This window comes from Danio rerio, chromosome 25 (assembly GCF_052040795.2).
Source record: "Danio rerio strain M-AB ecotype USA chromosome 25, GRCz13ab, whole genome shotgun sequence".
Lineage (NCBI taxonomy): Eukaryota > Metazoa > Chordata > Actinopteri > Cypriniformes > Danionidae > Danio > Danio rerio.
Window position 1 is genome coordinate 13,099,460 of NC_141045.1, and position 27,839 is coordinate 13,127,298.

The window sequence follows — 27,839 nt, forward strand, 5'->3', positions numbered from 1 at the left end:
TGTTCCTTTTGTTCTAAAAGCCTCTTTTTCCTCCCTTCCTCTCCAGATGTTATATCACCAGATGAATCTTTGCATTCCCTAAAGGGAAGGTGCTGAACTCTGAAGTAGTACGACCGGTTGGAATCGTTACATCAGATAAAAGTGGACGCACGTAAAATATGAATGTGGTACCAAGCCCACCAAGAATCACAAACAAATGGATGAGACCTGTAGTCTTTGCAGTCTCCACTGTCCAACCATAAATCATGTGGATTTCGGGTGCTTGCGAAAAACGCTAGTAAACACTGAAGGAGGTGGAGAGGACAAAAACAGAAGCAGGAATCAAGGTTTTGGGCTAAAATATTTGGAAAAAAGGAAAATAAAAAATGGAAGGTAGGAAGGAAGAAGGAAAGGAAGGAAGGAAGGAAGCAAAGAAAAAGGTAAGGAAAGAAGAAAGAAAGGAAGAAAGGAAGGAAGGAAGGAAGCAAGGAAGGCAAAGACAGAATTGGGCATGAAAGTTAAAAATAGCATGGACAGAGTACCAATAGAAAAACATTGGAGAGAAGAAAGGAAGGAAGGAATAGTTGGTGGGAGGGATGGACAGATAGATAAATGGACAGATGGATGGATAGATGGATAAAAATGACACAATGTATGTATGTATGCATGTATGTATGTATGTATGTATGTACGTATGTATGTATGTGTGCATGTGTGTATGTCTGTTTGTATGGTTATAAATGACACATAATGAATTGATGGATGGATAAAAGGATGGATGGATGGATGGATGGATGGATAAAATGATACAAGGATAGATGGATGTAAATGACACGATGGATGGATGGATGGATGGATGCATGTATGGATGGATAAAATGATACAGAGATGGATGGATGGATGGATGGCAATGACACAATGGATGGATGAATTTAAATTACAATGGATGGATGGATGATTTTATGGATAAATGGATGGATGGATGGATGGATGGATGGATGAAATGGCATATGGATGGATGTAAATGACACATTGGATGGGTGGATGGATGGATGGATGGATGGATGGAATGATACAAAGAAGGATGGATGTATGGATGGAAAAAATGGCCCATGATGGATGGACTAATAAATGCAAATGACACAATTGATGGATGGATGGATGGATGGATAGATGAATGGATGCATGCAAGGATGGATGGATGGATGGATAGATGGATATGACACAATGGATGGATAAATGTAAATGATGATGGATGGATAATATGATAGAAGGATGGATGGATGGATGAATGAATAAAATGCCATACGGATGGATGGATGGATGGATGGATGTAAATAACACAATAGATGGATGGAAGAATAGATGGATGCATGGGTGGATGGAAATGACACAATGTATGGATGGACGTAAATGACACATGATGGATGGATGGATGGATGGATGGATGGATGGATGGATGGATGGATGGATAAAATGAAACAAGGATGGGTGGATGGATAAAATGCCATATGGATGGATGGAAATGACACAATGGATGGATGGATGGTTGTAAGTGACACAATGGTTGATGGATGGATGGATGGATGGATGGATGAATAGACAGATGGATGTATAGAAATGACACATAACGGACGGACAGACGGATGGATAAATGGATGGATTGATGGTAAAGACAGAATAAAAAGAAGGAAGTAAGACAGAATTAGACAAAGGAGGTAAAATACCATAGGAATTAAAGAAGAAAGGAAAAGGTAAAAATAGGCAAGGAAAAAAAATGGAAAATGGAAATGGAAAACAACAGGAACAGCAGGTAACATGTAAATAGATATGACGAGAACAAAAAAAGTAGCACACAACAACAATAGAAAAAAAGAAAAATGTAGTAAGAGGAATGAAAAAAGAAGACATAAACTAAGAGAACAGAACACATTTGCAAAGGTGAAAAATGTTAACCAAATGAACGAAATTAGGAAGAAGGCCCAGAAGAAAGACATTTGTTTGATGGTGTGACAATAAAATGGGTCATTCCTGCTACGAAGGCGGAAACACAAAAAAAAAAAAAAAAAAATCTGCTTCATATGGCAGATTTCACAGTAAAGCAAACTCAGCACACTGCACCTGCTGAGGTCAGAATCACATCACTACAGCGAGAAAGAGGAGTGTGTGCGCATGTGTGTTGTGCCTGTATCAGTGCAGTTTGGCCATCTACAATCGATCAGCGATTACCAGCCTTGTCAATGAGAACAAATGAGGTCTCACACGGGTCCTCTTTCCTCATCTCCTCCTCATTACACTGCTCAAAAAGATCTGTAATTATAACCCGGGACCTGAACGCAGAAGTAAATCAGGCGTACTGGATGACGCTTGAAGTAAAAACACTGAAGGGGTGTCACACTGGCCTGCCTGAAGTTTAATCAGGGTTCGGTTTACACTGAAGCACTGGAGCAGCAAAGATGAACAATAATGGAAAGGAGACTTCGGATGAATTGTGGAGAAGTTGGCTGGCTTGTTATATCACAGAGCACTGCTAGAATAAATGGTAGAGTTTAAAAAGAGGATAAATAATGACCTGAGGAAACCAATTTGAGCTGTTTCTAACTAGTGTGTGTGTGTGAGTGTGTGCATGTGTGTGTAAATATATACTGTAAATATGAATATCTGTACAACTATTTTAGCATTACTATATTTAAATAAACAAGTTTATAGTTTGTAATTATGCAATAATATTAATAATAATGATAATAAAAAATAATAATAAGTTATATTAGTTTTTCACCAGTGTGTGTGTTTGTATGTAAATATATAGTATACCTTAGTGTGTTTTAGCTGACAATAATAATAATAATAATAATAATAATAATAATAATAATAATAATAAAATAAGTTAGTGTATTATTATTATTATTATTACTACAAAGTATTTTAAATGTTTATGACTATATGCAGTGTAATTTATAATTAAACTATTATCTGTTTATCACCTGTGTGTGTATGTGTAAATATATACTGTACCTAATATATAGCGGAATGTTGTTGATTAAAACTAATAATAATAAAATAATAAAAATAAACAAATAAATAATAATAATAATAATAATAATAATGACACTACTACTACTACTACTACTACTACTACTAATAATAATAATAATAATAATAATAATAATAATAATAATGATGATGATAATAATAATAATAATAATAATAATAGTTATTATAAACTTGTACAATTATTATATTTAAGTATTTTTAAAATATATTTTAATTATTATTGTTTACTAGTTTTATATTATTATTTATATTATGATTATTATGATGATGAATATTATTATAAAACTAGAAATATATGTTTAAAATATGTTTAAAAATTTAAATATAATAATAGTACAAGTTTGTTATTATTATTATTATTATTATTATTATTATTATTATTATTAGTAGTAGTAGTAGTAGTAGTAGTAGTAGTAGTAGTAGTAGTAGTAGTAGTATGCCTAAAATATAGAAATAAAATGATAAATACATGCTTGCTGTCGGTCTGTCAGTCATAATAGCTCTTGTCGTCATTATTTCTACACAACAATTACCAATCTCAAGGATGAACTTCCAAATCACTCATTACACCAGATAATAATCCACGGCTCATAAATTCATGCATTCGACGCATAAAAGAGGTCTCTGATGGGGGTTAAGTTAATCATTCTTCAGCATGAAGTGAAGCGGCATCCGTTTCAAATGCACTTTTAATAGACTGACACATTGCGCAAATCTTCCAGGAATAAAAGGAAATATAAACGTAACCAAAGCTTTCAAAAAAGAGATATAAGTAGGCAATATTACAAGAAGTGTAATATGCTATTCCTGTTTTTTTTTTTTAGATCACAAAGTCTTTAATTAGCAATACGCGTTGAGTCAAATTAGATAAACCAGCATGAGTAAATCATTTGAGCGCCAAATACGCAGGAATAAAGCCTGAAAGCAAAAAAAAAAAAACTACAGTATTTTATTGAACCAGAAGGATGAACGCAAGGCACAGGAGCTGCCGATCTCTCAAATACACACACATTTTACACACATATTCTTTCTTAGATGTAAGGACTTCTAAGAGAGAAGAAAAAAATAAAAGAGAAGCTTTTTTCCATTTGTGTGAGAGCCCTGCTGTCAGATTTAAGATGGTAATAATGGGATCTCACTGCGAGCCCTCAGAGAAAGTTTAACTCAGACGTAAGACTCAGGCATGGAATGAAAATCAGGAGACGGGAAGCTCTAAACGCCCCGCGGTCCTGCTATAGAGCCAGGTTGAACTCCGGACGAACAAAAAGACGGACCAACGTGTCTATTTCGTACTCTTTCCACCAGAAAACGATTGAGGATGTAACACTACTCAATGTGCGGTGTTTGGGATAAAGATTTTTTTTAAAGAATGCAAAGGCTGTATTTGAGCACAATGCAGTGTAATATCGCTAAATATTATTACAGTTTAAAATAAGTGTTATTTATGTATTGTAAGTTAAAAGTTTCATTTATTTTTGTGATTCAATGCAGAATTTTCTCAATCATAAATCAATAAATCATGTAACTTAATACAATTAATAAAGAAAAGGAACTAATTATTATTATTATTATTACTATTGTTTTTGTTATTAAATGTTTTATTTTTATTATTAAATACTATCACTACTACTACTAATACTACTACAACTCCTACTCCTACTACTACTACTACTACTACTAATAATAATAATAATATTATTATTATTATTGAGTTATATTATTATTATTATTATTATTATTATTATTATTATTATTATATAATATCACATAACTATATATATATATATATATATATATATATATATATATATATATATATATATATATATATATAGAGAGAGAGAGAGAGAGAGAGAGAGAGATATGTTATATTACATAATAATAACAACAACAACAATAATAATAATAATAATAATAATAATAATAATTATTATTATTATTATTATTATTATTATTATTATTATTATTATTATTATATAATGAAACAACTATATATGTGTGTGTGTGTGTGTGTATACATATACATATATATATATATATATATATATATATATATATATATATATATATATATATATATATATATATTTTTTTTTTTTTTTTTTTTTTATTAAACTGCAATAAGAAAACTATTTAAGTTTAAGATGTTTAATGTTTTAAAAGTAAAATACAATTAAATAAAATAAATGCATTAAAACATAAAAAATAACTTTTTAATATATCTTGCACATCTCACATATTTGTAAAAACTCTTAAAAAAAATGTCCAAATAGCATTATTTACAAGTTCTTTAGAAAAAATAAATAAAATACTTCTTTACTTTGAAGGACTTTTTTTTTTTGCACCTTCCCTGGGCCGAATCTTTTTCTCTCACCACAGGAGTAGATTAAGATTACTTACGCCTCAGTTCATGTGAACAACTCTCATTCATGCTGTTGGATGAAGACCAAAAGAATAACATAAAGTCTCAATACTCTAGCTTTTTTCAGCATTCTACAACTGAAAGAGCTACTGTTTGATTTGGAAGAAAGGAATAATAAAATCTCTGAATAGGGTGACAGTGGGCCACATTTCATCCCCCAGGCGCTTGTGACTCAAGGTCAGTCTTGAGGGCCCAAGCAGGCAAAGGGCCAAGAATGTAAGTCTGATACTAGAGTGGAAAAATAATATAATATAATATAATATAATATAATATAATATAATATAATATAATATAATATAATATAATATAATATAATATAATATAATATAATATAATATAATATAATTAATAATTTTTATCAAGCTAATTTAATCTTTCAATTGCTTATGTGTGAAAGTCATATTTCATAACATTTGACATTTATTTTCTCATCAAAACATTTTACAAAGTAAAACACATCTGTTTGTTCAAAACTATGAAGCACAAAAAAGTTTTACTATTGATTAAATAGAAAAAAAAAACATGATTAATAAATAAACACCAAATATAATTGATCATAAAAGTTTAGCAAGTCAGCCTTTTTAGGAATTCGGAAGGATTAATGATCCTGAAAATTCATCTTTAACTTCATTTTAAACTTTGTGATTGTGAAATGTTGTGATTTCATTTACAAAGTAAAAAAAAAAAACACAATTTAATATACAAAAAAAATTACTTATATGTTATATACTACATTATATTTAGATAAATGAAATTATATATGTATATATATATATATATATATATATATATATATATATATATATATATATATATATATATATATATATATATATATATATATATATATAGATAGATAGATATAGTTGATGTCAGAATTATTAGCCCCCTGAATTATTTTCTCCCCAATTTCTTTTTAACGGAGAGATCTTTCGACACATTTCTAAACATAATAGTTTCAATAACTCATTTACATAACTGTTTTTTTTTTATGTTTATCTTTTATCTAGAAGGTCGCTGGTTCGAACCTTGGCTCAGTTGGCGTTTCTGTGTGGAGTTTGCATGTTCTCCCTGCGTTCGCGTGGGTTTCCTCCGGGTGCTCCGGTTTCCCCCACAGTCCAAAGACATGCAGTACAGGTGAATTGGGTAGGCTAAATTGTCCGTAGTGTATAAGTGTATGTGTGTGTGTGTGTGTGTGTGTGTGTGTGTGTGTGTGTGTATGTTTCCCAGAGATGGGTTGCGGCTGGAAGGGCATCCGCTGCATAAAAATGTGCTGGATAAGTTGGCGGTTCATTCCGCTGTGGCGACCCCAGATTAAAAAAGACACTAAGCCGACAAGAAATTGAATGAATATTTTTCATGACACTTCTATACAGCTTAAAGTGACATTTAAAGGCTTAACTGGGTTAATTAGATTAACTAGGCAAGTTATTGTTCAACAATGGATTGTTCTATAGACTATCAGGAAAAAATATAGCTTGAAGGGGCTAATAATAATGACCTTAAAATGGTTCATAAAAAAAAAAAAAAACTGCTTTTATTCAAGCCAAAATAAAGCAAATAAGACTTTCTCCAGAAGAAAAAATACTATCAGATATACTGTGAAAATTTCCTTGGGAAATATTAAAAATAGAAGAAAAAAATTTAAGGTGGGCTAATAGTTCTGACTTCAACTGTATGTACATATATACAGTATATATATGTATATTAATATGTATATAGCATTAATATATATATTAATATGTATATAGCATTAATATATATATATATATATATATATATATATATATATATATATATATATATATATATATATATATATATAGCATGATTTATTTGGCCGTTCTGCATCTGATGTAAACACAGCATTACAGTTACTTATTTTATTACTTAATGTACACGCGTAAATATATTTACTACACTGGGAAAAAAAGTCTTGGCTGCCTTGTTTTTTATTTATTTTTTTAACCAAATTAACCTTATGAATCAAATTAACTTATTTTATGTTAAATTGACTTAAAACTGCTTATGTAACTTATGAAATTAAGTTAGAACATGATTAATTTAGTTTAATACATGACAATGAACTAAAAGAATATGCTGTCATGACTAATTGATCATATATTCTTTTGCAGTGTATATATTTATGTATGCACATGTTAAGAAAGCCGCATATATTTGCATATTTAATTCACAAACACCAAACAACATACATGTTCTCATGTATGTTTACTCTTTACATTCCTGTGAACAAGCCCTTGTATTTGACTACAGTACTTTACAGTTCTTTCTCTCATGTTTGCTTTCTAAAATGGAAAATAAGGATATACAGGCAAAAAGTCAAGCACAACAATCATCTTCCTGTAATTTGCTGGAGTCCCAAACAGCGGGAACTAGTCGAATCAATCCGGAACCGGCAACCGGACTTCTTCCAAATCTTTCCTCCCTCCTCCATTCTCCATTCTCTTTCTTAATTCCACATCCGTTTATGTTATCGGCTTAATCTCCAATTAATTAGCTTTGTTCAAAAAGGATTGAGAGTTCTCGCTTTCTGTCAACAAGAGCGGAGGGGGGAACAGACGGAAGAGGCTGGGAGGGAATGAAGGGATCGGTGGAGAGAAGAAACAAGGCTAGCGGTTGTAAAACACGCTGGAGAGAGAGACGCGGGGAGGGGGGAATAAAAGAATGTCCCTGTGGGAACCAAAGTGAAACAGAGAAAGTCAATGAGCGTGGCATCATGCCAAGGAGAAACACACTCAGCCAACACGCCACGCATTCATTCAGAACGCCAACTGATGCTTATGAATATCCTGAGAGCGTTACCAGTGGTGGAATAAATAGTGAAAAATCAAACTTAAAGGTCCCGTGAAATAAAAAATAAAGATTTTTAGATGTTAGTTTTAAGAATATATTTTGGCTAGTGTGCTTCAAATCAGTGTCAATATTTAAGTTTAAAAAATATAAAACATTTTTCGAACACTATGAATTCTACTCTGGTCGCAAATAGTTTTAACGTGCTATATTGTATGGAAGTATATGATTTCGGATGTAGCCAATCTTTCAACTTTACAAGGCATCTTAAAAACTCGGCGCTCAAGTGTGTGATGCTTCAAAAAATGCAAGACACAAGTGTATGGTCAAACACGTCCGTTTACATTGTAAAATATAGAAAAGTAGCGCATTAAGAGGAAAAACGCAACTTAAAAGTACTCAACATTTGTGAACATTAGGATGTGAAAAATATTCCACATTATGCCTTGTGAACTAAAAATATAGTTCAAAGTTCATGCATTTACACACGGATCATGTAATTACAGGCCAAAATTTAATTGTGACAATATGTTAACAATTAGGGTATGCACTTTATACCCTGACTAACAAACTACAAGTGTCCAGCAGTTCACAGTAAAAAAATATATATATATATAATAATAATAATAATAAATAATATATATATATATGCTGGCTTCCACACAATTCCTTCATGTTGCCCCAACACAAATTGACTAAGTTACCCTAGTTGCTTTTACAAATTTAAATTAATTGAACATAAAACAATTAAGTTGACCCAAAAAAATCCTAGCTTGAATACAAAAATGGGTCACACTTTATATTAAGTGTCCTTAACTACTATGTACTTGCATCAAAAAAATAAATACAATGTACTTACTGCGTTTATGATGTATTTGAGAACACTTGTGGAGCTTTTGAGTTGGGATAGGGCTTGGGTTATGAACAGGTTTGGTGGCATGGGTAGGTTTAAGGGTGGGTTAAGGTTTAAGGGATGGTCAACAGTGTATTTACAAATGTAATTACAAAAGTAAATAAAGATGTAATTACATACATGTATTTAATCAAGCATAAGTACACAGTAAATACATGTATTTACACAATAAGTACATTGTAACAAACTATTAATTACTGTGTAAGTACTTATTAGTTAAGGCCACTTAATATAAAGTGGGACCCAAAAATGTAGTATGAAGTGGCAGCAAAAATTATTTGAGTTTTGGTGCCGCAAACCAAGCTAGTGTAGCACTAATAGAATACATGGAGTGTGTTTAAAAATGTAAAATTCTGTAGTGCATTTAGTTACTGTTTAAGGCAATTGGTGATTTCAGTCATCATAAAGTACATTAGGCATCTTTCATCTTCTCATGGAGTCTCTTTGTTGTTGTGTTTAATATTTTTGACTCCAAATAGTAGCTATGCGTATCTATTTTGATTTATAATCAAAATTTCTGCAAAATAAGTTATCCTTTGTGGCATTCTGTTTACGTAATTGGTTTTGAGAGTGAAATTTGTGAACAATTCATCATGGAATGTGCAACTTTCAACTAAATGTTATCCGATATTTTTGTATGAGCAAATTGTACACAGACATCACAACAAAATTAATGACCTTAGATAAAATTTTACACCTAAACATTAAAAAAAACATAAAACAATTAAGTTGACCCAAAAAAAAATCCTAGTTTGAATACAAAAAAGTAGTTTGAAGTAGCAGCAACAATTATTTTAGTGTTGCAAATCAAGCTGGTGTAGCACTAATAGAATACATGCAGTGTGTTTAAAAATGTAAAATTCTGTAGTGCATGTAGTTACTGTTTAAGGCCACTTGGTGATTTCAGTCATCATAAAGTACATTAGGCTTCTTTCATCTTCTCATGGAGTCTCTTGGTTGTTGTGTGTAATGATTTTGTGTCTTCTTGGACACATTTAAAGTTTCTAAACTAAAGCGTCCATGTCTTGTGGTCGGTCTATCTGTTGCAAATTTTCTATGTACGGTCTGATTCTACTTAGCCAATCATTGTAGACGAGGAAAAATAAAGTACTGACTGCAGATTGAGGGAAAGTAGTAGCGTAAAAGTACTAAAGTAAAAACACAAGTATACATTATTTAAAACAATCTAGTAAACAATAGCGATTAAGGAATTCTACTCAATTGCAGTAATTCGAGTATTTGCTTACTTTACACCACTGACTGTTATCAAAAGACAGAATGGCTGATTAGGTTCCAGTTGATGTTGAATGAAAAGCACAACATGGGAAGAGGATCAAAAAGCATCGCATTAATTACCCCTTTGATAAAATTGTATTGGTTTGTAGTGTAATCGGCGGTACACAGTTCCACATAAGCACGCCACATGTAATGTTCATCGGGAAGTCATTGTGTGACATCTAGATGACTCATTTTCATAGCCACCAAAGTGTCAAATACAAAATTTCTGGTTTTCCTCTCAGTGCTGAGGGTTGTTTTCCAATGCTGTGGCTAAACAGGCAGCCAAAATGCATCATGGGTAGCCAAACTAGAGGATTTTGAGAGGAAAACAACAATGCTGCCAAACCCATTGGAGAATCAGGAAGGCATGACTGAACCTAGCATCCCGCCATCCCAGCACGTAACCAAGGCGACGGCTAACTACAGTGTTTGCTAACCGCTCGCCAGCGAGGCATAAGCTTTGGACTTCGGACAAACCCGAGGGTCCATCCAGCACAGTGACATATGAATCCCATTTAGGGAGCAAAAGCGTGGCTGAAACTCCATCAGGCTCATTATTCCTTGAAATCGGTAAACACGACACCCATTATGATTGAGTTTAATGAATGGCTAAAGATGTGCAAACACGTTCAAACTCCAACAAAGAAATATTTCCAAAATCCAACTGGATTATTGCCTTGCGAAAAACATTTACAATGTATAAATATCCAAGAAGCTCAACAAGAACTCAACCTGCTGATAAAATCAATAGTCAACTTTATTAAAAACTTTGTAAACCATCAAATATTACCCATTAAAACCAGATTAACTCAATGGTTTCTAGTGTGTTTTGAGACATATTCCTTTAGAATTCCTTTAGGATTGGTTTAAAGAAGGCATCAATACAATAATAGTAAGTTCCAATTAAATCCATCACATTTTCCCAAAACAAACTGCTATAAAGATAGCATAATGAATACTCTATTGCTTTCCATCATCCTACAAAACACAGTCGCTGGTATAAGTCGGTTGATATCACACTTATTCACTAATAATGCTAAGTGCCAAGTTTCCCGCTGAAAAGTTTACACTTGCTTACCTTTCATGCCAAACTTTGAGCGTCTGCCATATTTGTTGATTAGCACAAACATAACGACGAGGAGAACGCAGGCGAAGCCAGCCAAGCCAACCGCAATCGACACCTAGAGAACGAGGAGAGACAACATTTAGTTTGAACTGAGAAACCCAAATGTAAAATGAGAACAGGATTTAAGATTGCAGTCAAGTTAGCGCTTAGCTTTAGCATGTTAGCAGTGTTACAGGATTATGTTTGGAATGCTAGCACATTGTTTACTGCCTAAAACTGTTTCTGCCAAGTAATTAAAAGACATTAATATGTGTGACACTGCTTAACATGGTAGGATAAAACAGCGTATGTCAGCCATTTTAGGAGTGAAAAATCTCCAAATAGTAGCTATGTGTAGCTATTTTGATTTATAATCAAAATGTCTGCAAAATATGTGATCATTTGTGGAATTCTGCTTACATAATTGGTTTTGAGAGTGAAATCAGTGAACAATTCATTATGGAATGTGCAACTTTCAACTAATTGTTATCTGATATTTTTGTATGAACAAACAGTACATATAAATCACAACAAAATTAATTACCTTGGATTAAATTTTTTACAAAGATATTAAATATATTTCATCATGTACAATGAAAAGCTGTTTTATTGTTTAAAAAAAAAATTCACAATATTATTAGCTAATTAGAGATTCCAGTTAGAGAAAACAAAACCACTGTAGATATTACGCTGTTTCCGGCTCATTAAATGTACTAGAATGGAAGGTCAAGTCAAGTGCATTGCATTGTGGGAAACAATATGCTTGGTTGCACATTCTGGCAAACATACCAGGTCATCTGGCTATTCTAAATATATATACATAGAGAAAATCACCAACCTGTTTACAATCTGCACACTGCAATAAACGTTCAAAAAACCCTTGAATACTTTAGAGATTTTAACAGATTTGTGTGTGTTGAGCATCAATTAAGACAATTTTAGCACCTGTTAGCGTTAACTGTGGGAAAAACTGGATTTTGAGCTTTTGTCAGCTAATTTCATCTTCCAGGTTTAAAATGATTTTTTGGGTGGGATCAAAAATCGGTGTTGCAGCGGAAAACTGCAAGTGGAGTGATGACGCGTCGGTTTCTCGTTATTATTCATAGCTGAGTTATCTTATCCTATGAGAAGAGCCTGCTTCCTAATTAATCATGAGAGCACGTTCTTTTCCGAAGGCAAGACAAACCTGCCAGTGCCAAGCAGTGAGACCCTATGTTGATGACGTCCACGGACCTACGAAAAACAATATTTAGCCGTTCATGAAGGGTAATATGCGTTTGTTTCTATGATCCACTGGGTTTGTTGCATGTTTTATCCCTCGATCCTGTCCAGGCCGATACAGCAAAGTTGTATGTGTGCAGCAAGCATTTTTGTCAGGAGTGCAGTATGAGAATCGGTGAATGGCTAACGTTGTATTTTATCAGTTGACTTTGTGCACATTTAGACACATCGCCGTGCTGCTGTGTTCACCTAAATCCTCCAGATTACCAGCAGGGCTAATGGTTGAAAAGATAGGGCAAGACACCTGCTGCACTGAGTTTGTATTCAGACCCTGGGAATTGAGGGAGAAGTCCTCATTTATAATGTTTATGTAAACATGATTATCTTTATATTGATATAAACTGTGGTTATGTGTATATGAAATTACGAATAACAAAATGTAGCAGGGCATTAAATTACTGTTCATTTCTTTGGACTTTAACTTTGTAAATTGTAAAATCATGGGTCTCCTCGTGGTTTGTGTCTTATTTTGTGAGCCGACTGACATCAGTTGTTTGCTGCCCTACTTCACCTCTGCTCTGCTGGCCACGCCCACTCCTGCCTCTGTTCGCAGAGCTCCACGCCCATTATGATGTTTTTTTATTATTCTGAAGTAGACTTGACCTGAAAGTGGGGGGTTTCCTTGCCCTTAATCATACTATCATGCTAACATTAGCCTTTCTGTCAGGTTTCAAAACTATTGAAAAAGTAACATTTTTACTTGGCATCACTTTACCTAATTATGCATTAAAGCTTTTTTGAGAAACAGTAGCCATGTTTTGATCCAAAAATGCTAATAAACCTTATGCGCAAAACTGGAATATTGCATAAAAGATGTGCGTATAAAGCTTCCAACAAGTCGAAGAGAACATAATCGTCACTTCCTGATTAACTGGCATCAAATATCAACAGTAAAAATGGAATTTACTGCAGTTGGAGATGCTGTGCGAATCTTTTCTTTATTTAATAAATGACTTGGGCCTCAGAGGACTATGTCGACTTTCAAAGAACACATGGTGGTGTTTTAAGGCATGAGATGCAGAGCACAGGCTCTCTTGACAGGTCTGAAGGTAATTAATAATATAACACTAATACTGAAATAATTAAGGCGTTTTAGAATGATCAAAACATCATATTTTACAATGTGCTCAACCTGCTGGTTTGTCCATTTACATACATTTTTATCATCACATACTCTCTTAGAACAAAAACATATGACTTTTTTTTTAAATGGGCATACTAGAATTTGTCCGGTAAAAGTGTTTCCATCGTAGTTTAAGCGCATCTTTCTTGAAGAATAAAACATTTTTAAAATTTATGCACATCTTGACGTTTCCATCAACCGATTTTTTATGCGCATTTCCAAAATGCACATAAAAATAGATGGATGGAAACGTAGCAAGTGAAGGAATGACACACGACAAGCTACTTTAAATGTATCAAATGAACATTTCTGTCTAATCTCATGCATCTCGAATAGGGTGGGGGAAAATGCAATTTTGTAGCGAATCTATGAAGCGTGTCTTGACTTGTTTATATGATTTGTATTGATGTTGATGCTGTAATCATGCGAGGTTTATGTAATTGGAGTCATAAGTTGCGTATGGCAGAAGCAGCTTTGATAAATTGCATGAAAATGGAAGGGCAAGGCATATAAAACAGGAGAAAAAGTAATAATTCAGGTTAGAGATAGTGGCAGAGCCAAGATACACTTCCTTGTGGGAAATACAAAGAGTACAGCTTATTATAGCATCTAAACGCTCAAGATAAAAACAAAATAAAGACAATAAGCAGTAAATCAAAGCAGTCGAAGTGCTGGAATAAAGCTATCTCAAGCTAAAAGCTTTTTCCCGTAATTAGGACCTCCAATTGAGGGCCCCGCTTTATTCTTTTGCAGTCGAGTCCCTATTAAAACCGTCAGATGAGAATATAATCTCTATCCAGTCAATTACAGCACATAGATGAACAAAAGTACTTTTTAAGCAGCTGTAAAACACACAGGCCACAAGGGAGCAGATCAGAGGTGCAATGTGAGACGGGGAAGAAAGGGAAAATTGGTTTAGAATAGTTTGTTTTCAACACCTCTACCATGTGTTCCTGGAAACAAGATGTTCAAGAAACCTCATTATAGCTCATATGGGTGCAAACAACACTCACGCCAAACGTGTCCTCTTCAGGCCGATGTGTCATGGTTGGAATAGCCGTCGGAGTTGGGCTCACTAAGAAACAAACAAAAGCACAAAGGAGAAGGAAAAATTACCAAATGGACACGTGATACTGAAATGTATTTTTTATTTTTATTTTTTGAGTTATTGACTTGACTTTGGGTTTTGAGCAAACTAGCAATTCTCAAAATTCTGCTTCAAGAGTTCAAACTTAGCTGATGATTGATTATAAAGCATGTTTGGCATCCCAAGAGAGCCCTGAGCTTTTAGGAACCTTTAGCCCTCGACTTCCTCCCATTTGCAAAGCGAGAGGGAGGTTTAGGCTCAAGTAGGTCTCAAGAACTCTCCTGACTTATTTATGACCAATGGCAGATTCGCCATAGAGAGATATACTGCTTACTAAGAGCTCATCTATGGTGCCACTTTGGTATGGTCAGTTTACTTATGTCTTGTGTCTTTGGACTGTGGGAAGAAACCCAGGAACCCAAAGAAAGCATGGGGAGAACATGCAAACTCCACACATAAATGTCTAATGGCCCAGTAAGGACTTTAACTGTTGCTGTGCAGTAACAGTGCTAACCACTAAGCTGCTGTGTCACCCAATCTAGAAAAAAAGGGAGGAGTAGATGTGGAAAGGTTTTTTTTTTTTTTTTCAAGACGAAGATAACTGAGGTAAGAAACTGAGGTTATTTATAGTGAGTTAAGATTCATCTGATTTGTGAATCATCTGTTAGTTATTGCGGGACCAGCTGTGGTCAATCACAAACAGTATTAACAGTAAACTATTCACTAATGATACATGTGCACCGAAGCATTGTTTTAAGAGCCGAGTGTGTTTTTCAGCTGTTCTCAGAGGAAGAAGAGCATTTTTTTTTCGAATGAAAAACAGTATAGCGAGGCACTGGGTGTCCATTTTTACAATCAGTGCTTGGAGTTTCTTTAAAAAACGCTCATAGCTGAACGTTTTTGAAAGATCTCTGGGGTTTTCATCTGCGCAAAATATTTCAATGGACACATTCCTCATAATGGACAAGTGTAGTTATAAAAAGGCTTAAAATACATGTTTAAAGTAAGAAACAAACAAATCACACTATATTTATTATTTTTTTTACTAATTTAAATGGATTGAACATAAAACATTTACGTTGTCGCAAAAAGAGTGCAAGAAATGTGCTGTTTCAGTTCAACTTATGTATGTAGTTTGAACAAACAGCTAATGGCATGTTTTAAGTGTATGCACATTTCATGTCTATGGAAATTCTATGTCCATTTTAAGTCAGTTTCCCTCCATTTGCAAACTCAATCTATGCAGGTGTGATTAAAACCGACCCAATATTTTGTTTTTGTGTTTTTGTAGAGTTCAGATGCAAAAACATTGCCATCTGAAATTTCTTTGATATTAGGATTTTTTTGGGCTCCTGTGCGTAGGTTCAGTAACTTCACTTTTATGACAAAGAATGGGTTGTTTTCATTTCACTTAAAGTAAAAAAACTGATCATAAACCAAAAAGGCTGAGAAAAATGCTAATTTAGATGACAATTTCAGATGGCACTTGGAGGTTTTTTCATCTGAACTTTTCATGTTCACAATGAAGCACTATTTTAACGCATTAAACTCTAAGATGGAGACATTAGAGAAAACAATGTAACAGAGGCCAGCTAGTGAAGTGCTATGCAAGTAAACCTCACTCCTCTGATCTCAAAAGATGCTCTAACGACAGACGCTAGAGACCATAGGGTTTAGCCTCCTTGTTAAAGCAACTGACTCCCATACAAAGAATTACCGGTTCGATACCAGCTTAGCTCAGACTGGTTTGGTTGCAGTAGGAGCAGTGGGTTAGACATGGGGGCTTGTCCGGGATGGGTGTGAGGTTTAGGAGGGTGAGTTTTATGGAGGCCAGCTAGCAAAGTGCTATGCAGGTAAACCTCACTCCTTAGACCTCAAAAGGTGCTCTAGCGACAGATGCTAGTGGTCATAGTGTTTAGCCTCCTTGTTAGAGCCACTAGCTCCCATTCAAAGAAATGCCGGTTCAGTCCCAGCTCAGACTGGGTTAGGTGCAGTAGGACTATTGGGTTACACATGGAGGCTCGTCCGGAATGGAATGAGGTTTAGGGGGGTGTGTGTAATGGAGGCCAGCTAGAGAAGTGTGGTGCAGGTAAACCTCACTTCTCTGACCTCAAAAGGTGCTCTAGCGGCAGATGCTAGAAGCCATGGTCTTTAGCCTCCTTGTTAGAGCAACTGACTCCCATACAAAAAATTGCCAGTTAGAGATTTTGATAAGCCAGTTCATATCAAATGTAGTACCCACTGTAACTTGTTTTTTTCAGATGCAGGGTTTGAATTAAAAATTCAGCTACGCTTAATGTAAATGCAGGAAAGTGGCTTTTCAAGAAAAGCACCAGGCAACCTTGGTTTTAAGAGAACTATTGGGCATTATTCACTAAATATGTCTCGAGGCAAAGAATGTTTGATTAGACCTGTTAAGGACATTGCCATTTCGACAGTACGAGATTAAGCTGCCGCTATTATTCATGTAGTATTGAACAAAAGCCTTAGGCTGTTCTTATTTTTCTGTTTTTTAACTCCACACAGCACCCCTGTGCATGCCCTGATATTTCACACTACCACCATTAAACTTCATTCAGACTTCTGACAGAAACAATCTGTCATTCGTAAAGTTTCCACACATCAACTTTATTAAAGATGTTCAATTACGGTGGAGTTCATGAATGAAGCATTCTGAAGGTCTGTGACTGCCCTTGAGTCACAGATAAGTTTCTTGCGCAAAAAATATTTGATTTTCCCCGCATACTGACAGATATCGGTCACTATATGCCAAAAATACAAAACAGGTCTAATAACAGCATGACCAAATATGGCGGCCAGCCATCCGAAAATAAGGCCAAGGTAATTGTTTGGAGGACAGTTGTTTGTTCAGTGCACAGACTAAATTGGCTCTTTCTGAATCATTCTTTGTTTTATGATAAACAAAACTAATGAATAAGTAGGAAAAAAATGCATGCAGTCAATTAAAGAGAGGAACTCACCATAATCTGGGTAGTCTAGAGAGAAAAAGAGAAAAAAAAACAGACACACACATACAGTGGTATATAATTACCAGATAAGAATATGTCAAGATCAGCTCGAACACATTTTCAAATGTTAATATTCTATGATCAGCGTTTACCCTTCAGTGCATTCCTTCTGCAATTATGGTAATGTTCTTTTCGAAATTAGGCTGAGACAATAATTATGACATTTAACATGCAATTACACATTATATTGATGTGGAATCCTTTGGGTGCCATGCATCTATTGATCTATCCATCCATTCATCATGCAAGGCCCATCACACAGTAGCACATTTATGAGGTCATTTATAAAAGCTTGAAGTCTGAACATTGTTAGTTTGAAGCAGTTAAATGTTTAGCCAGTTATTTTATATGTGTAATGTAAGGCTTTTTAAAGGTTTCAGTTGCTAGCATGTTTTAGCAAATTGCTAACAAGTTTCAACATGTTCCTGTCAAGTTTATAACACTTGAAATAGTTGCTAGCATGTTATATGATATTTATGAAGTCGCTAACAGGTTTTAACACATTGCCAGGAAATGTATGGCATTTTATCAAGTTGCTTACATTTTTACAAAATGCTAGCACTTTTTGGCATTTTATTTGAGTTCCTAGCATGTTTAAGCAAAAATGTTAACCAGTTATAACATGTTGCTGGCAAGTGTGTAATATTTACCAAGTTGTTAGCATGTCATATTATGTTTTATGACATTGCTAACAGGTTTTAACACATTGCTAGAAAATGTACAGCATTTTATGAAGTTGCTAATGTTTTGACAAGTTGCTAGCATATTTATTCCAGTTCCTAGCATGTTTTAGTAAATTGCTAACCAGTTTTAACCTGTTGCTAACAAGTTTATAACATTTACCAAGTTGCCAGCCCATTACATGTTGTTTTACAAAGTTGCTAACCAACTTTAAAACATTGCTAGCAAATGTATGGAATTTTATTAAGATGCTAACATGCTTTAACACATTACTAGCAAATGTACAGCATTTTATGAAGTTACTAACATTTGAATAAGTTGCTAGCACATTTATTGAAGTTCCTAGCAAGCTTTAGTAAATTGCTAACAAGTTTTAACCGGTTGCTAATGAGTTTATAACATTTAACAAGCTCCTGGCATGTTTTATGCTATTTTATTTAGTTGCTAATATGTTTTAACATGTTGCTGGCAGGTTTATAACATTTACCAAGTTGCTAGCATGATATATGATATTTTATGAAGTTGCTAACAGGTTTTAACAAAATGCTAGCAAATCTATTGCATTTTATGAAGTTGCTAATGTTTTAGCAAGCTGCTAGCATATTTATTCCAGTTCCTAGCATGTTTTAGTAAATTGATAACCAGTTTTAACCTGTTGCTAGCAAGTTTATAACATTTTACTTGTTCCTAGCATGTTATATGGTATTTTATTAGGTTGCTAACATGTTGATAGCAAATTTACATTATTTTATCAAGTTGATAGCATGTTTATCAATTCGCTAGAATCAGTAATAATATAATTTTACTGCCGGCCAACTCATAATTGTTGTGATTGTTCTCCTGCTAAGCATATAGCTTAAATACTCAGTTGTTAACATCATTTAGCAAGTTCCAGTATTGTTTCTTGCATTTTAACAAGTTTATAGCTTTTTTTTTTATTATTTAAACTATTTATGAATGCTACAATAATACCTCAATCTGCTTCATTTATTTGTGATTATTCTGGAGTTTGATTGCTCAGTTACTAGCATGTTACAACTTTTCTAACATTTTAGCATGATGCTAACACATTTGAGATTCAGTGGCTAGCATGTACTAGTAAGCTACTGCAGCAATGTATTTCATTGCTTAATTCCTCCACCTTTATGTGTAATTTATATGTATTTGTCAGTTAATTAAATAGAAAATAACACTTTGTAATGTTTTATGTTGCTTTAACTAATTTAATAAGGTTTCAACTACATATTTTTAAGTTATACAAAGCTTAACTTGATCATTTTAGTAATTTTGATTAATGTAAGTTGAGACGATAAGAAAACAACAGTAACAATAAAAATTACGTACCTTCAAAAGGCGGGTGTAGAAAGTGGGCGTACACAGTTTTGACGGCCACGCCCAGATAGTTTCTGGCCTCCAGTGTGTAATTTCCATTGTTGTGTTGTGTAGGGTTTTTAAACAAGAGGCAACCCTCCAGATTGTCCTGATAGACCTCCATCTCTGGGTGGACGTACTCGGTCGCCTTGATCTCCTCACCCTTGAAGCTCCAGTGCAGGGTTGGCAGGGGATTGGCCCGTACCGTGAACATCATACATGTGTCGTGCCTCTTCTGCGGCTCCTCGAAGTTAATGATGGCAGGAGGGACTGCAAGAGAGAAACAAAAGAGTTTTTTGCTGCTTTGTTCCAACACACAGTGCCAGTCAAAGTATTAGAATCAGTACAATTTTTCTTATGTTTTATAAGAAGGTTATTCTGCTCACGAAGGCTCCATTTTTTAAATAGAAAATACTATAAAAACTTCTTAATTTTATTCAACACAACAAATTGTTCAAGAGTGAAAGTAAATATTTTTATAATGCGAAACAAATTGCAAAAAAGCTATTATTTAGAACTTGCAGAGAATTGATTTGGAATGGTCATTGCTAGAAGGGATAGAGCTGTGGCCAGAAATTGATGAGAACTATGTATTACCCATTAGTTGTATTTTATTAACATCTACCTGTAACACAACCATAAAAATAGTAAATATACAGAGTAATATTTATATTACAGAAATGTAAAAATATTAATTATTGTTAAACAGTGTCACAAAAATTATGCTATATTGATGCGAGTATCTCCGTCTGTATCCCTTCTAGAATTTACCTGTACTATGAGGCAAGAAAAAAAAAAGAGCACAGAAAATTGTAATAATCATTATTAGTGATTTTTTTACAAATATTATCTGATTTTACAAATGATTCAAAGATGATTCCTTGGATTTACTAAATGCTTTTAGGCATATTTTATTTTAAACAAACAGATTAAGTTAAATATTACTTAATTTAATTTATTTGTTTAAATTCAACTCATATAAATTATTTGCAACAGTTTTGCAGAACTATTTTTTGTCATCAGTACATCATCATATTATAATGATTTTGAAGGCAGGGAGAACATGCAAACTCCACACAGCAACGCCAACTGAGCCGAGGTTCGACCAAGCGACCTTCTTGCTGTGAGGCGACAGCACTACCTACTGCACCACTGCCTCGCCCTTGTTTTACTGTATGTTTAGTCAAGTAAACGCGGCCTTGTTGAGTTGAATTCCCTTCTTTTAAAACATTTTTAAAAATCGTACTGTACGTAATCGTACTGCGTAAATCCTTAAACCATATTTATGTGTGAGTAGGACATTGGGGGGTAGACAGCTTAATTATTGTATGTTCAATCCACTTAAATTTGTAAAAACAATTAAGTTATCTTAATCGATTTGTGCTGGGACAACATGAAGCAATTGTGTGAAACCCAGCATTTTTACAGTGAACACTCAAACAATTACGTTTGCTGTTTGCTCAAACTACTTAAGTCAGGCATGTCCAAAATCCTGCAATATTTAGTTCCAACCCCAATCAGACACACCTGGGCTAGCTAATCAATCTCTTACTAGGCTTTCTAGAAACATCCTTGCAGGTGAGTTGAGGCAAGTTGGAGCTAAAATCTGCAGGACACTGGCCCTCCAGGACGGAGTTTGAACACCTCTGACTTAAGTAAAATGAGTTGCAATAGCTAAAGTTTTTAGTTTTTTTGATCGGAAAACTATTTATTTTTTGTTCAATCCACTTAAATCAGTAAAAACTAATAAGTTAACCTAATTCCTTTATGTTGTGTCAACACAAATCCATTGTATGAACCCAGCATTATTTTTTTTTAAAGTTTATATCTCTTAGGTGGTCTGTTTGGATATTTGTTTGATCCGCTAAAATCCCAGGTTAACTGTCTGGCCGGCTCATCAGGCATTTGGATGAGCGGACTTTTCAAGGAACGAAGGCACGGCGCCAAACAAGTGCAATCCATAAACGTTTCCATCATGCTTTCCGCTCACCGGATGTTTGATGGCACAAAAGTCCACAATTATAATGCAGTAAACATGTCAAACATTGACATTAAACAATCGCGCCGAATCAAATCAGTAATTCACCACGACGTATCTGTTTCTGCTCCGACTGACAAACAGAGAGAGTCTGACTTCCTCTTATTTCCGCAGAATTTGCCGCTCTAAGCAAATCTCACACGGTCAATAGATATTGAGTGTGGGAAGAATCATGTTACATTGTTGTTGGCCAACAGCGTTCAGTATAAACGTAAACAGAGATGCAACACAGCCACCTCGCATTACTTTGTAACTGTATCTAGCTGACAGAAACAGTGCGGTCTAATAAGGAAGTCTTTAATTGCTTTGCTTTACTCCTAGTGTGTGGGAACAGCTGTTGTTAGATACTATGATACTGCATATTCTTAGTTCAATTTTTCGTTTTTCAACTCATTAAAGGCAAAACATCACAGACTTGAAAGAAGGTGCATTCACTATATTATGAGATACGTAAATTATGAAGTTATATGCAATCGTTTTAATTAATAATTGAACAGAACATTAAAATAAGTCTTTAATTTAATGAGATTTTACAGAATGTAATACAGACATATTTATACTCACTTTATTAGGTACACCTGTCTAGCTGCTGGTTAACGCAAATTTCTAATCAGCCAATCACATGGCAGCAGCTCAATGTTTTTAGGCATGTGGACATGGTCAAGACGATCTGCTGCAGCTCAAACCGAACATCAGAATGGGGAAGAAAGGTAATTTAAGCGACTCTGAATGTGGCATGGTTGTTGGTGCCAGACGGCCTGGTCTCAGTATTTTAGAAACTGCTTGTCTACTGGGATTTTCACGCACAGAGAATAGTGTGAGAAAGAGAAAATATCCAGTGAGCGGCAGATCTGTGGGCACAAATGTCTTGTTGATGCCAGAGGTCAGAAGAGAATGGCCTGACTGGTTCAAGTTGATAGAAAGGCAACAGTAACTCAAATAACCACTCGATACAACTGATTTAGCATCTCTGAACGCACAACACGTTCAACCTTGAGACGAATGAGCTACAGCAGCAGTAGACCACACCAGGTGCCACTCCCTCCAGCTAAGAACAAGAAACTGAGACTACAATTCGTACAGGCTCACCAAAATTGAACAATAGTAGATTGGAAAAACACTGCCTGGTCTGATGAATCTCGATTTCTGCTGTGACATTTGGATGGTAGGGTCAGAATTTGGCATCAACAACATGAAAGCATGGATCCATTCTGCCATGTATCAATGGTTCAGGCTGATGGTGGTGGTGTAATGGTGTGGGGGATATTTTCTTGGCACACTTTTAGCCCATTAATACCAATTGAACATTGTGCCAACACCACAGCCTACTTGAGTATAGTTACTGACCATGCCCATGCCTTTATAACCACAGTGTACCTATCTTCTAATGGCCATATCATAGAGTGAAAATCATCTCAGACTGGTTTCTTGAACATAACAATGAGTTCACTGTACTAGCACGGCCTCCAAAGTCACTAGATCTCAATCCAAAAGAGCACCTTTGGGATGTTGTGTAACGGGTACTATTAAGGTGTACCTAATAAAGTGGCCGGTAAATGTATATGTCATCCTTATTTGAGAAACATTTTTTTCTCAGTTTATTTTTGCGTTTGCTTAGTTGTTGTTTCTCATGGGTGGGATTTATTAGTTTGATTAGGGGCATTGTTTCATTTTTTGCCAATTTTCATGAGCAGCTTATTGCCTCAGGATTGTTATTTCTTTCATTTTCTTTTTCATTTGGGACATCATTTTTGCATGCTTTCCACTATGGGGGAAAAATAAATGTACATTTTTTTTCTTGTTGCTAAAAATTGCAACATACATCGATTTTTTTCTCTCCATATACATTACAAGACAAAAAAAAAACACATTTTAAGTTAACAGTAAACTGGAGAGTTACCACGTTTCTGATTCGCGAGTCCTCCTGACACACACACACACAGAAAATACAAGCACCTAACTCCAACCTTACTGCCACAAAGCAATCACACATAGCCCGAAACATGATAACATTGATAAATCTCTCTAATATTTCACTTACTGCCTTTTTGGTGTATGTGAAAAGTCTAGATGAAGAACAGCCAGTGCTCTCATAGATCAATAAACTACACAAATGACTTCTCTACAGCACATTATGTTGGGCAGAACCTTGAATTTTATAGGACTGTTTCTGGTGAACCAATTTCTCTTTCCATTTCCTAATCAATTTCATTAGGCTATTTTTTTCTGCAGTTTAAAGAATTTGATCTGACAAAGCAGTCTTTTATATACAAATGAGCAGTTTAGATTATGAATAATCGTAAAATAGTTCATTATTATGCAAAATGATATTTAAAATGTAGAGTGTGTTAATATCTGTGCCGCTAACATCACCAAATAAAACAATTCAAATACAATTACATGTAGATATTTTACAAGATGGTGATTCCATATGAATTTGTGTGATGTGATTAAAATGAGAACAATTTAAATCTGATAAAGACTTTTATGTGCATGTTAAGCTTGAACAATAGAAGATATGTTGATACCAAAAGGTGACCAATTTCACATCTTTTGTTGTTGTTGTTGTTGTAAAACTGAATTTTTTGCTTCCCAGAGTCACTTACATCAATACTTCTTACCAATGTAAAAGACTAATAATAATAATAATAATAATAATAATAATAATAATAAGAATAATAATAATAATAATAATAATAATAATAATAATAATAATAATAATAATAATAATAATAATAAAAAAAAATAAAAATAAAAATAATAAAAGTTAATCTTCTGGTTTCTTCCTTCCCTAAACACACAACTTTGCGTTCTAGTTCATTTGTGAAGCACCTTTCACAATAATTATTGTTCCAAAGCTGTTTTGCAAAAAATATATTAGTGAGTAAAATAATAACTAGCGTTATATAGCACAAACATCAGTGGTGATAAATACTGATATCCTGGCTAGCGATGTTATAAAGCTAAAGGTAAAAGCATATGCTTGGAAAATGAAATGGCATTTTCACCCTGTGTAAAAAAAAACAAAAGAAAAATGATGCTGTGACAGGAAAAATAAAAAAACGTGAGCAATTTACTTAACAAAACAACTATAAATTGTCATGACAGTGTGTTTATAGTGTCTGTTGTCAAACAGGTTCACAGAACATTGTCTCCCTCAGCCACTGGTCAGTTAATTTCACAGCCCAACCCATAGCTTACATAATTGACCAATTGCTATGCTTTTCACAGTAATTATTGTTCAAAAGCAGCTTTACAAATAACATAATAGTGAGTAAAATAATAATCAGTGTTAACGGCAGTGAAGATAAACACCAATAGCCTGGCTAGTGACGCTAACAGGCAAAATTTTGAAGTAAATGGTGAGAAAATGAGACTAAAACTAGCAAAAACAAGAGGTTTTGAGTAGATTTGTAGTAAAATAGTATGAAGGACATGTTCACGATAAACGCGACTAGCTTTCTAATGATGCAAACAGGCTAAAGTTAGTAGCAAATGCTCGGAAAATGAGAATAAATATAGTTAAAACAAGATGTTTAGAGTGGATTTGAAGTAAAATAGAGCATGTTCACCACCTTGTAAAAAAGGATAAAAGTAATAAGAATGAATGTTATGATAAAACCTGGAGATTAAAAACTAAGATTCAAGCACAAACCATGCTGCAGGAAAAAAAAAAGACCAATTCACTTCAAAAATAGCTACAAATTGTCATGACAGTGTTTAAATTTTCTGTTGTCAAGCAGGTTTCCAGAACACTCTCTCCCTCTGCCAATGGTCAGTTAATCTGATAGCCTTACCCATAGCTTTCATAAGTGACCGATTGCTGTGCTTTTCACAATAATCATTGTTCTACAACATATTAGTGAGTAAAACTAAAATAAGTGTTAAAGGCAGTGATGATAAATGCAACTAGCTTGGCTTGTGATGCTAACAGGCTAAAGTAGCAAATGCTCGGAAAATGAGAATAAATCTAGTTAAAACAAGATGTTTCGAGTGGATTTGCAGTAAAATATGACATGTTCACCCTTTGTAAAAAAAGGAATAAAGTAATAAAAATGAATGTTATGATAAAACCCGAAGATTAAAAATCAACTCAGTGAAGCTCCAAATAAACCATGCTGCGACAGGAAGAATGAATGAGATAAGAACTAACTCAACGAAGATTCAAGCACAAACCATGCTGCAGGAAAAAAAAAGACCAATTCACTGCATAAAATAGCTAAAAATTGTCATGACAGTGTGTTTAAAGCAGAGGTGGGCAAACTTGGTCCTGGAGGGCCGGTGTCCTGCACAGTTAGCTCAAACTCTAGTCAAACACACTTGCTTATAGATTTCTAGTGATCTTGAAGACACTGATTAGCTTGTTCAGGTGTGTTTGATTAGGGTTGGAGCTAAACTGTGCAGGACACCAGCCCTCCAGGGCCGAGTTTGCCCAACCCTGGTTTAAAGTGTCTGTTATCAAGCGGGTTTCCAGAACACTCTTATCCCGTCATTGATCAGGTAATCTCATAGCTCCGCCCATATATTACATAAGTGACCAATTCCTATGCTTATCACAATAATTATTGTTCCAAAGCATATTAGTGAGTAAAACTATAATCAGTGTGAAAGGCAGTGATGATAAATGCAACTAGCTTGGCTAGTGATGCAAACAGGCTAAAGTTAGTGGTTAATGCCTAGAAAATGAGGACAAATCTAGCAAAAATAAGATGTTTTGAGCGTATTTGCAACAAAAGAGGGCATGTTCACCCTTTGAAAAAAAAAGGGATAAAGTAATCAGAATGAATATTATGATAAAACCCGAAGATTAAAAATGAACTCAACGAAGATCCAAACACGAACAATGCCGCAGGACAAAATAACCAATTCAATGCATAAATAGCTTCAAATTGTCATGACAGAGTGCTTAGAGTGTCTGTAGTCAAACAGGTTTCCAGAACACTCTCTTCCTCTGTCACTGAACAGTTATCTCATAGCCCCATCCATAAGTGACCAATTGTCATGCCTTTCAAAATAACAATTGTTCTAAAACATATTACTGAGTAACACTATAATCAGTGTTAAAGGCAGTGAGGATAAACTCGACTAGCTTAGCTAGTTATGCTAACAGGCTAAAGTTAGTAGTGAATGTTTGGAAAATGAGAATAAATCTAGCAAAAATAAGATGTTTTGAGTGGATTTGCAGTAAAATATGGCATGTTCACCCTTTGTATAAAAAGAAGTAAAGTAATAAGAATGAATGTTATGATAAAACCCGAAGATTAAGAATCAACTCAATGGAAATCCAACACAAACCATGCTGTGTAAAAAAAGAAAAATTCACTGCATAAAATAACTACAAATTGTTATGACTGTTTAAAGTGTCTGTTGTCAAACAGGTTTCCAGAACACTCTCTCCCTCTGCCATTGGTCAGTAAATCTGACAGCCCCGCCCACAGCTGACCAACTGCTATATTGGGCTGGTTTTATTTCTCAAACAAACAGCAACATTTACCGTGTTTACACTTTTAAGAAAGATCTCCTGACTGACTTACAATCGCCGACACATTAGGCTTGAACAATAGGAAGTATTTTAATGTCAAAAAATATACACTTCACCTCTACCTTGTTGTAGCATCGATTCAGCATTTCCCAGAACATTTTCAATCAATAATACCTCTCCCCTCC

General features: G+C 34.4%; 1 protein-coding gene across 13 annotated transcripts in view; it reads right to left on the bottom strand.

The window, feature by feature from the left end:
• The window catches only part of ntrk3a (neurotrophic tyrosine kinase, receptor, type 3a), a 441,806-nt gene that overhangs the window by 175,322 nt on the left and 238,645 nt on the right, over positions 1 to 27,839 (bottom strand). For 10 of the 13 annotated variants that reach the window (XM_087311051.2, XM_088651687.1, XM_087311053.2 and 7 more), the window contains 3 exons: positions 20,092 to 20,404; positions 14,980 to 15,041; positions 11,536 to 11,638 (listed from right to left, as the gene is read on the bottom strand). In XM_087311051.2, coding sequence (XP_087167177.1) covers positions 11,536 to 11,638; positions 14,980 to 15,041; positions 20,092 to 20,194 — 268 coding nt within the window. In that variant the 5' untranslated portion in view covers positions 20,195 to 20,404. Of the gene's footprint in view, positions 1 to 11,535; positions 11,639 to 14,979; positions 15,042 to 18,034; positions 18,050 to 20,091; positions 20,405 to 27,839 lie in introns of all 13 variants that reach the window. The other 3 variants (XM_087311046.2, XM_087311045.1, NM_001256664.2) reach the window with 1 other exon arrangement.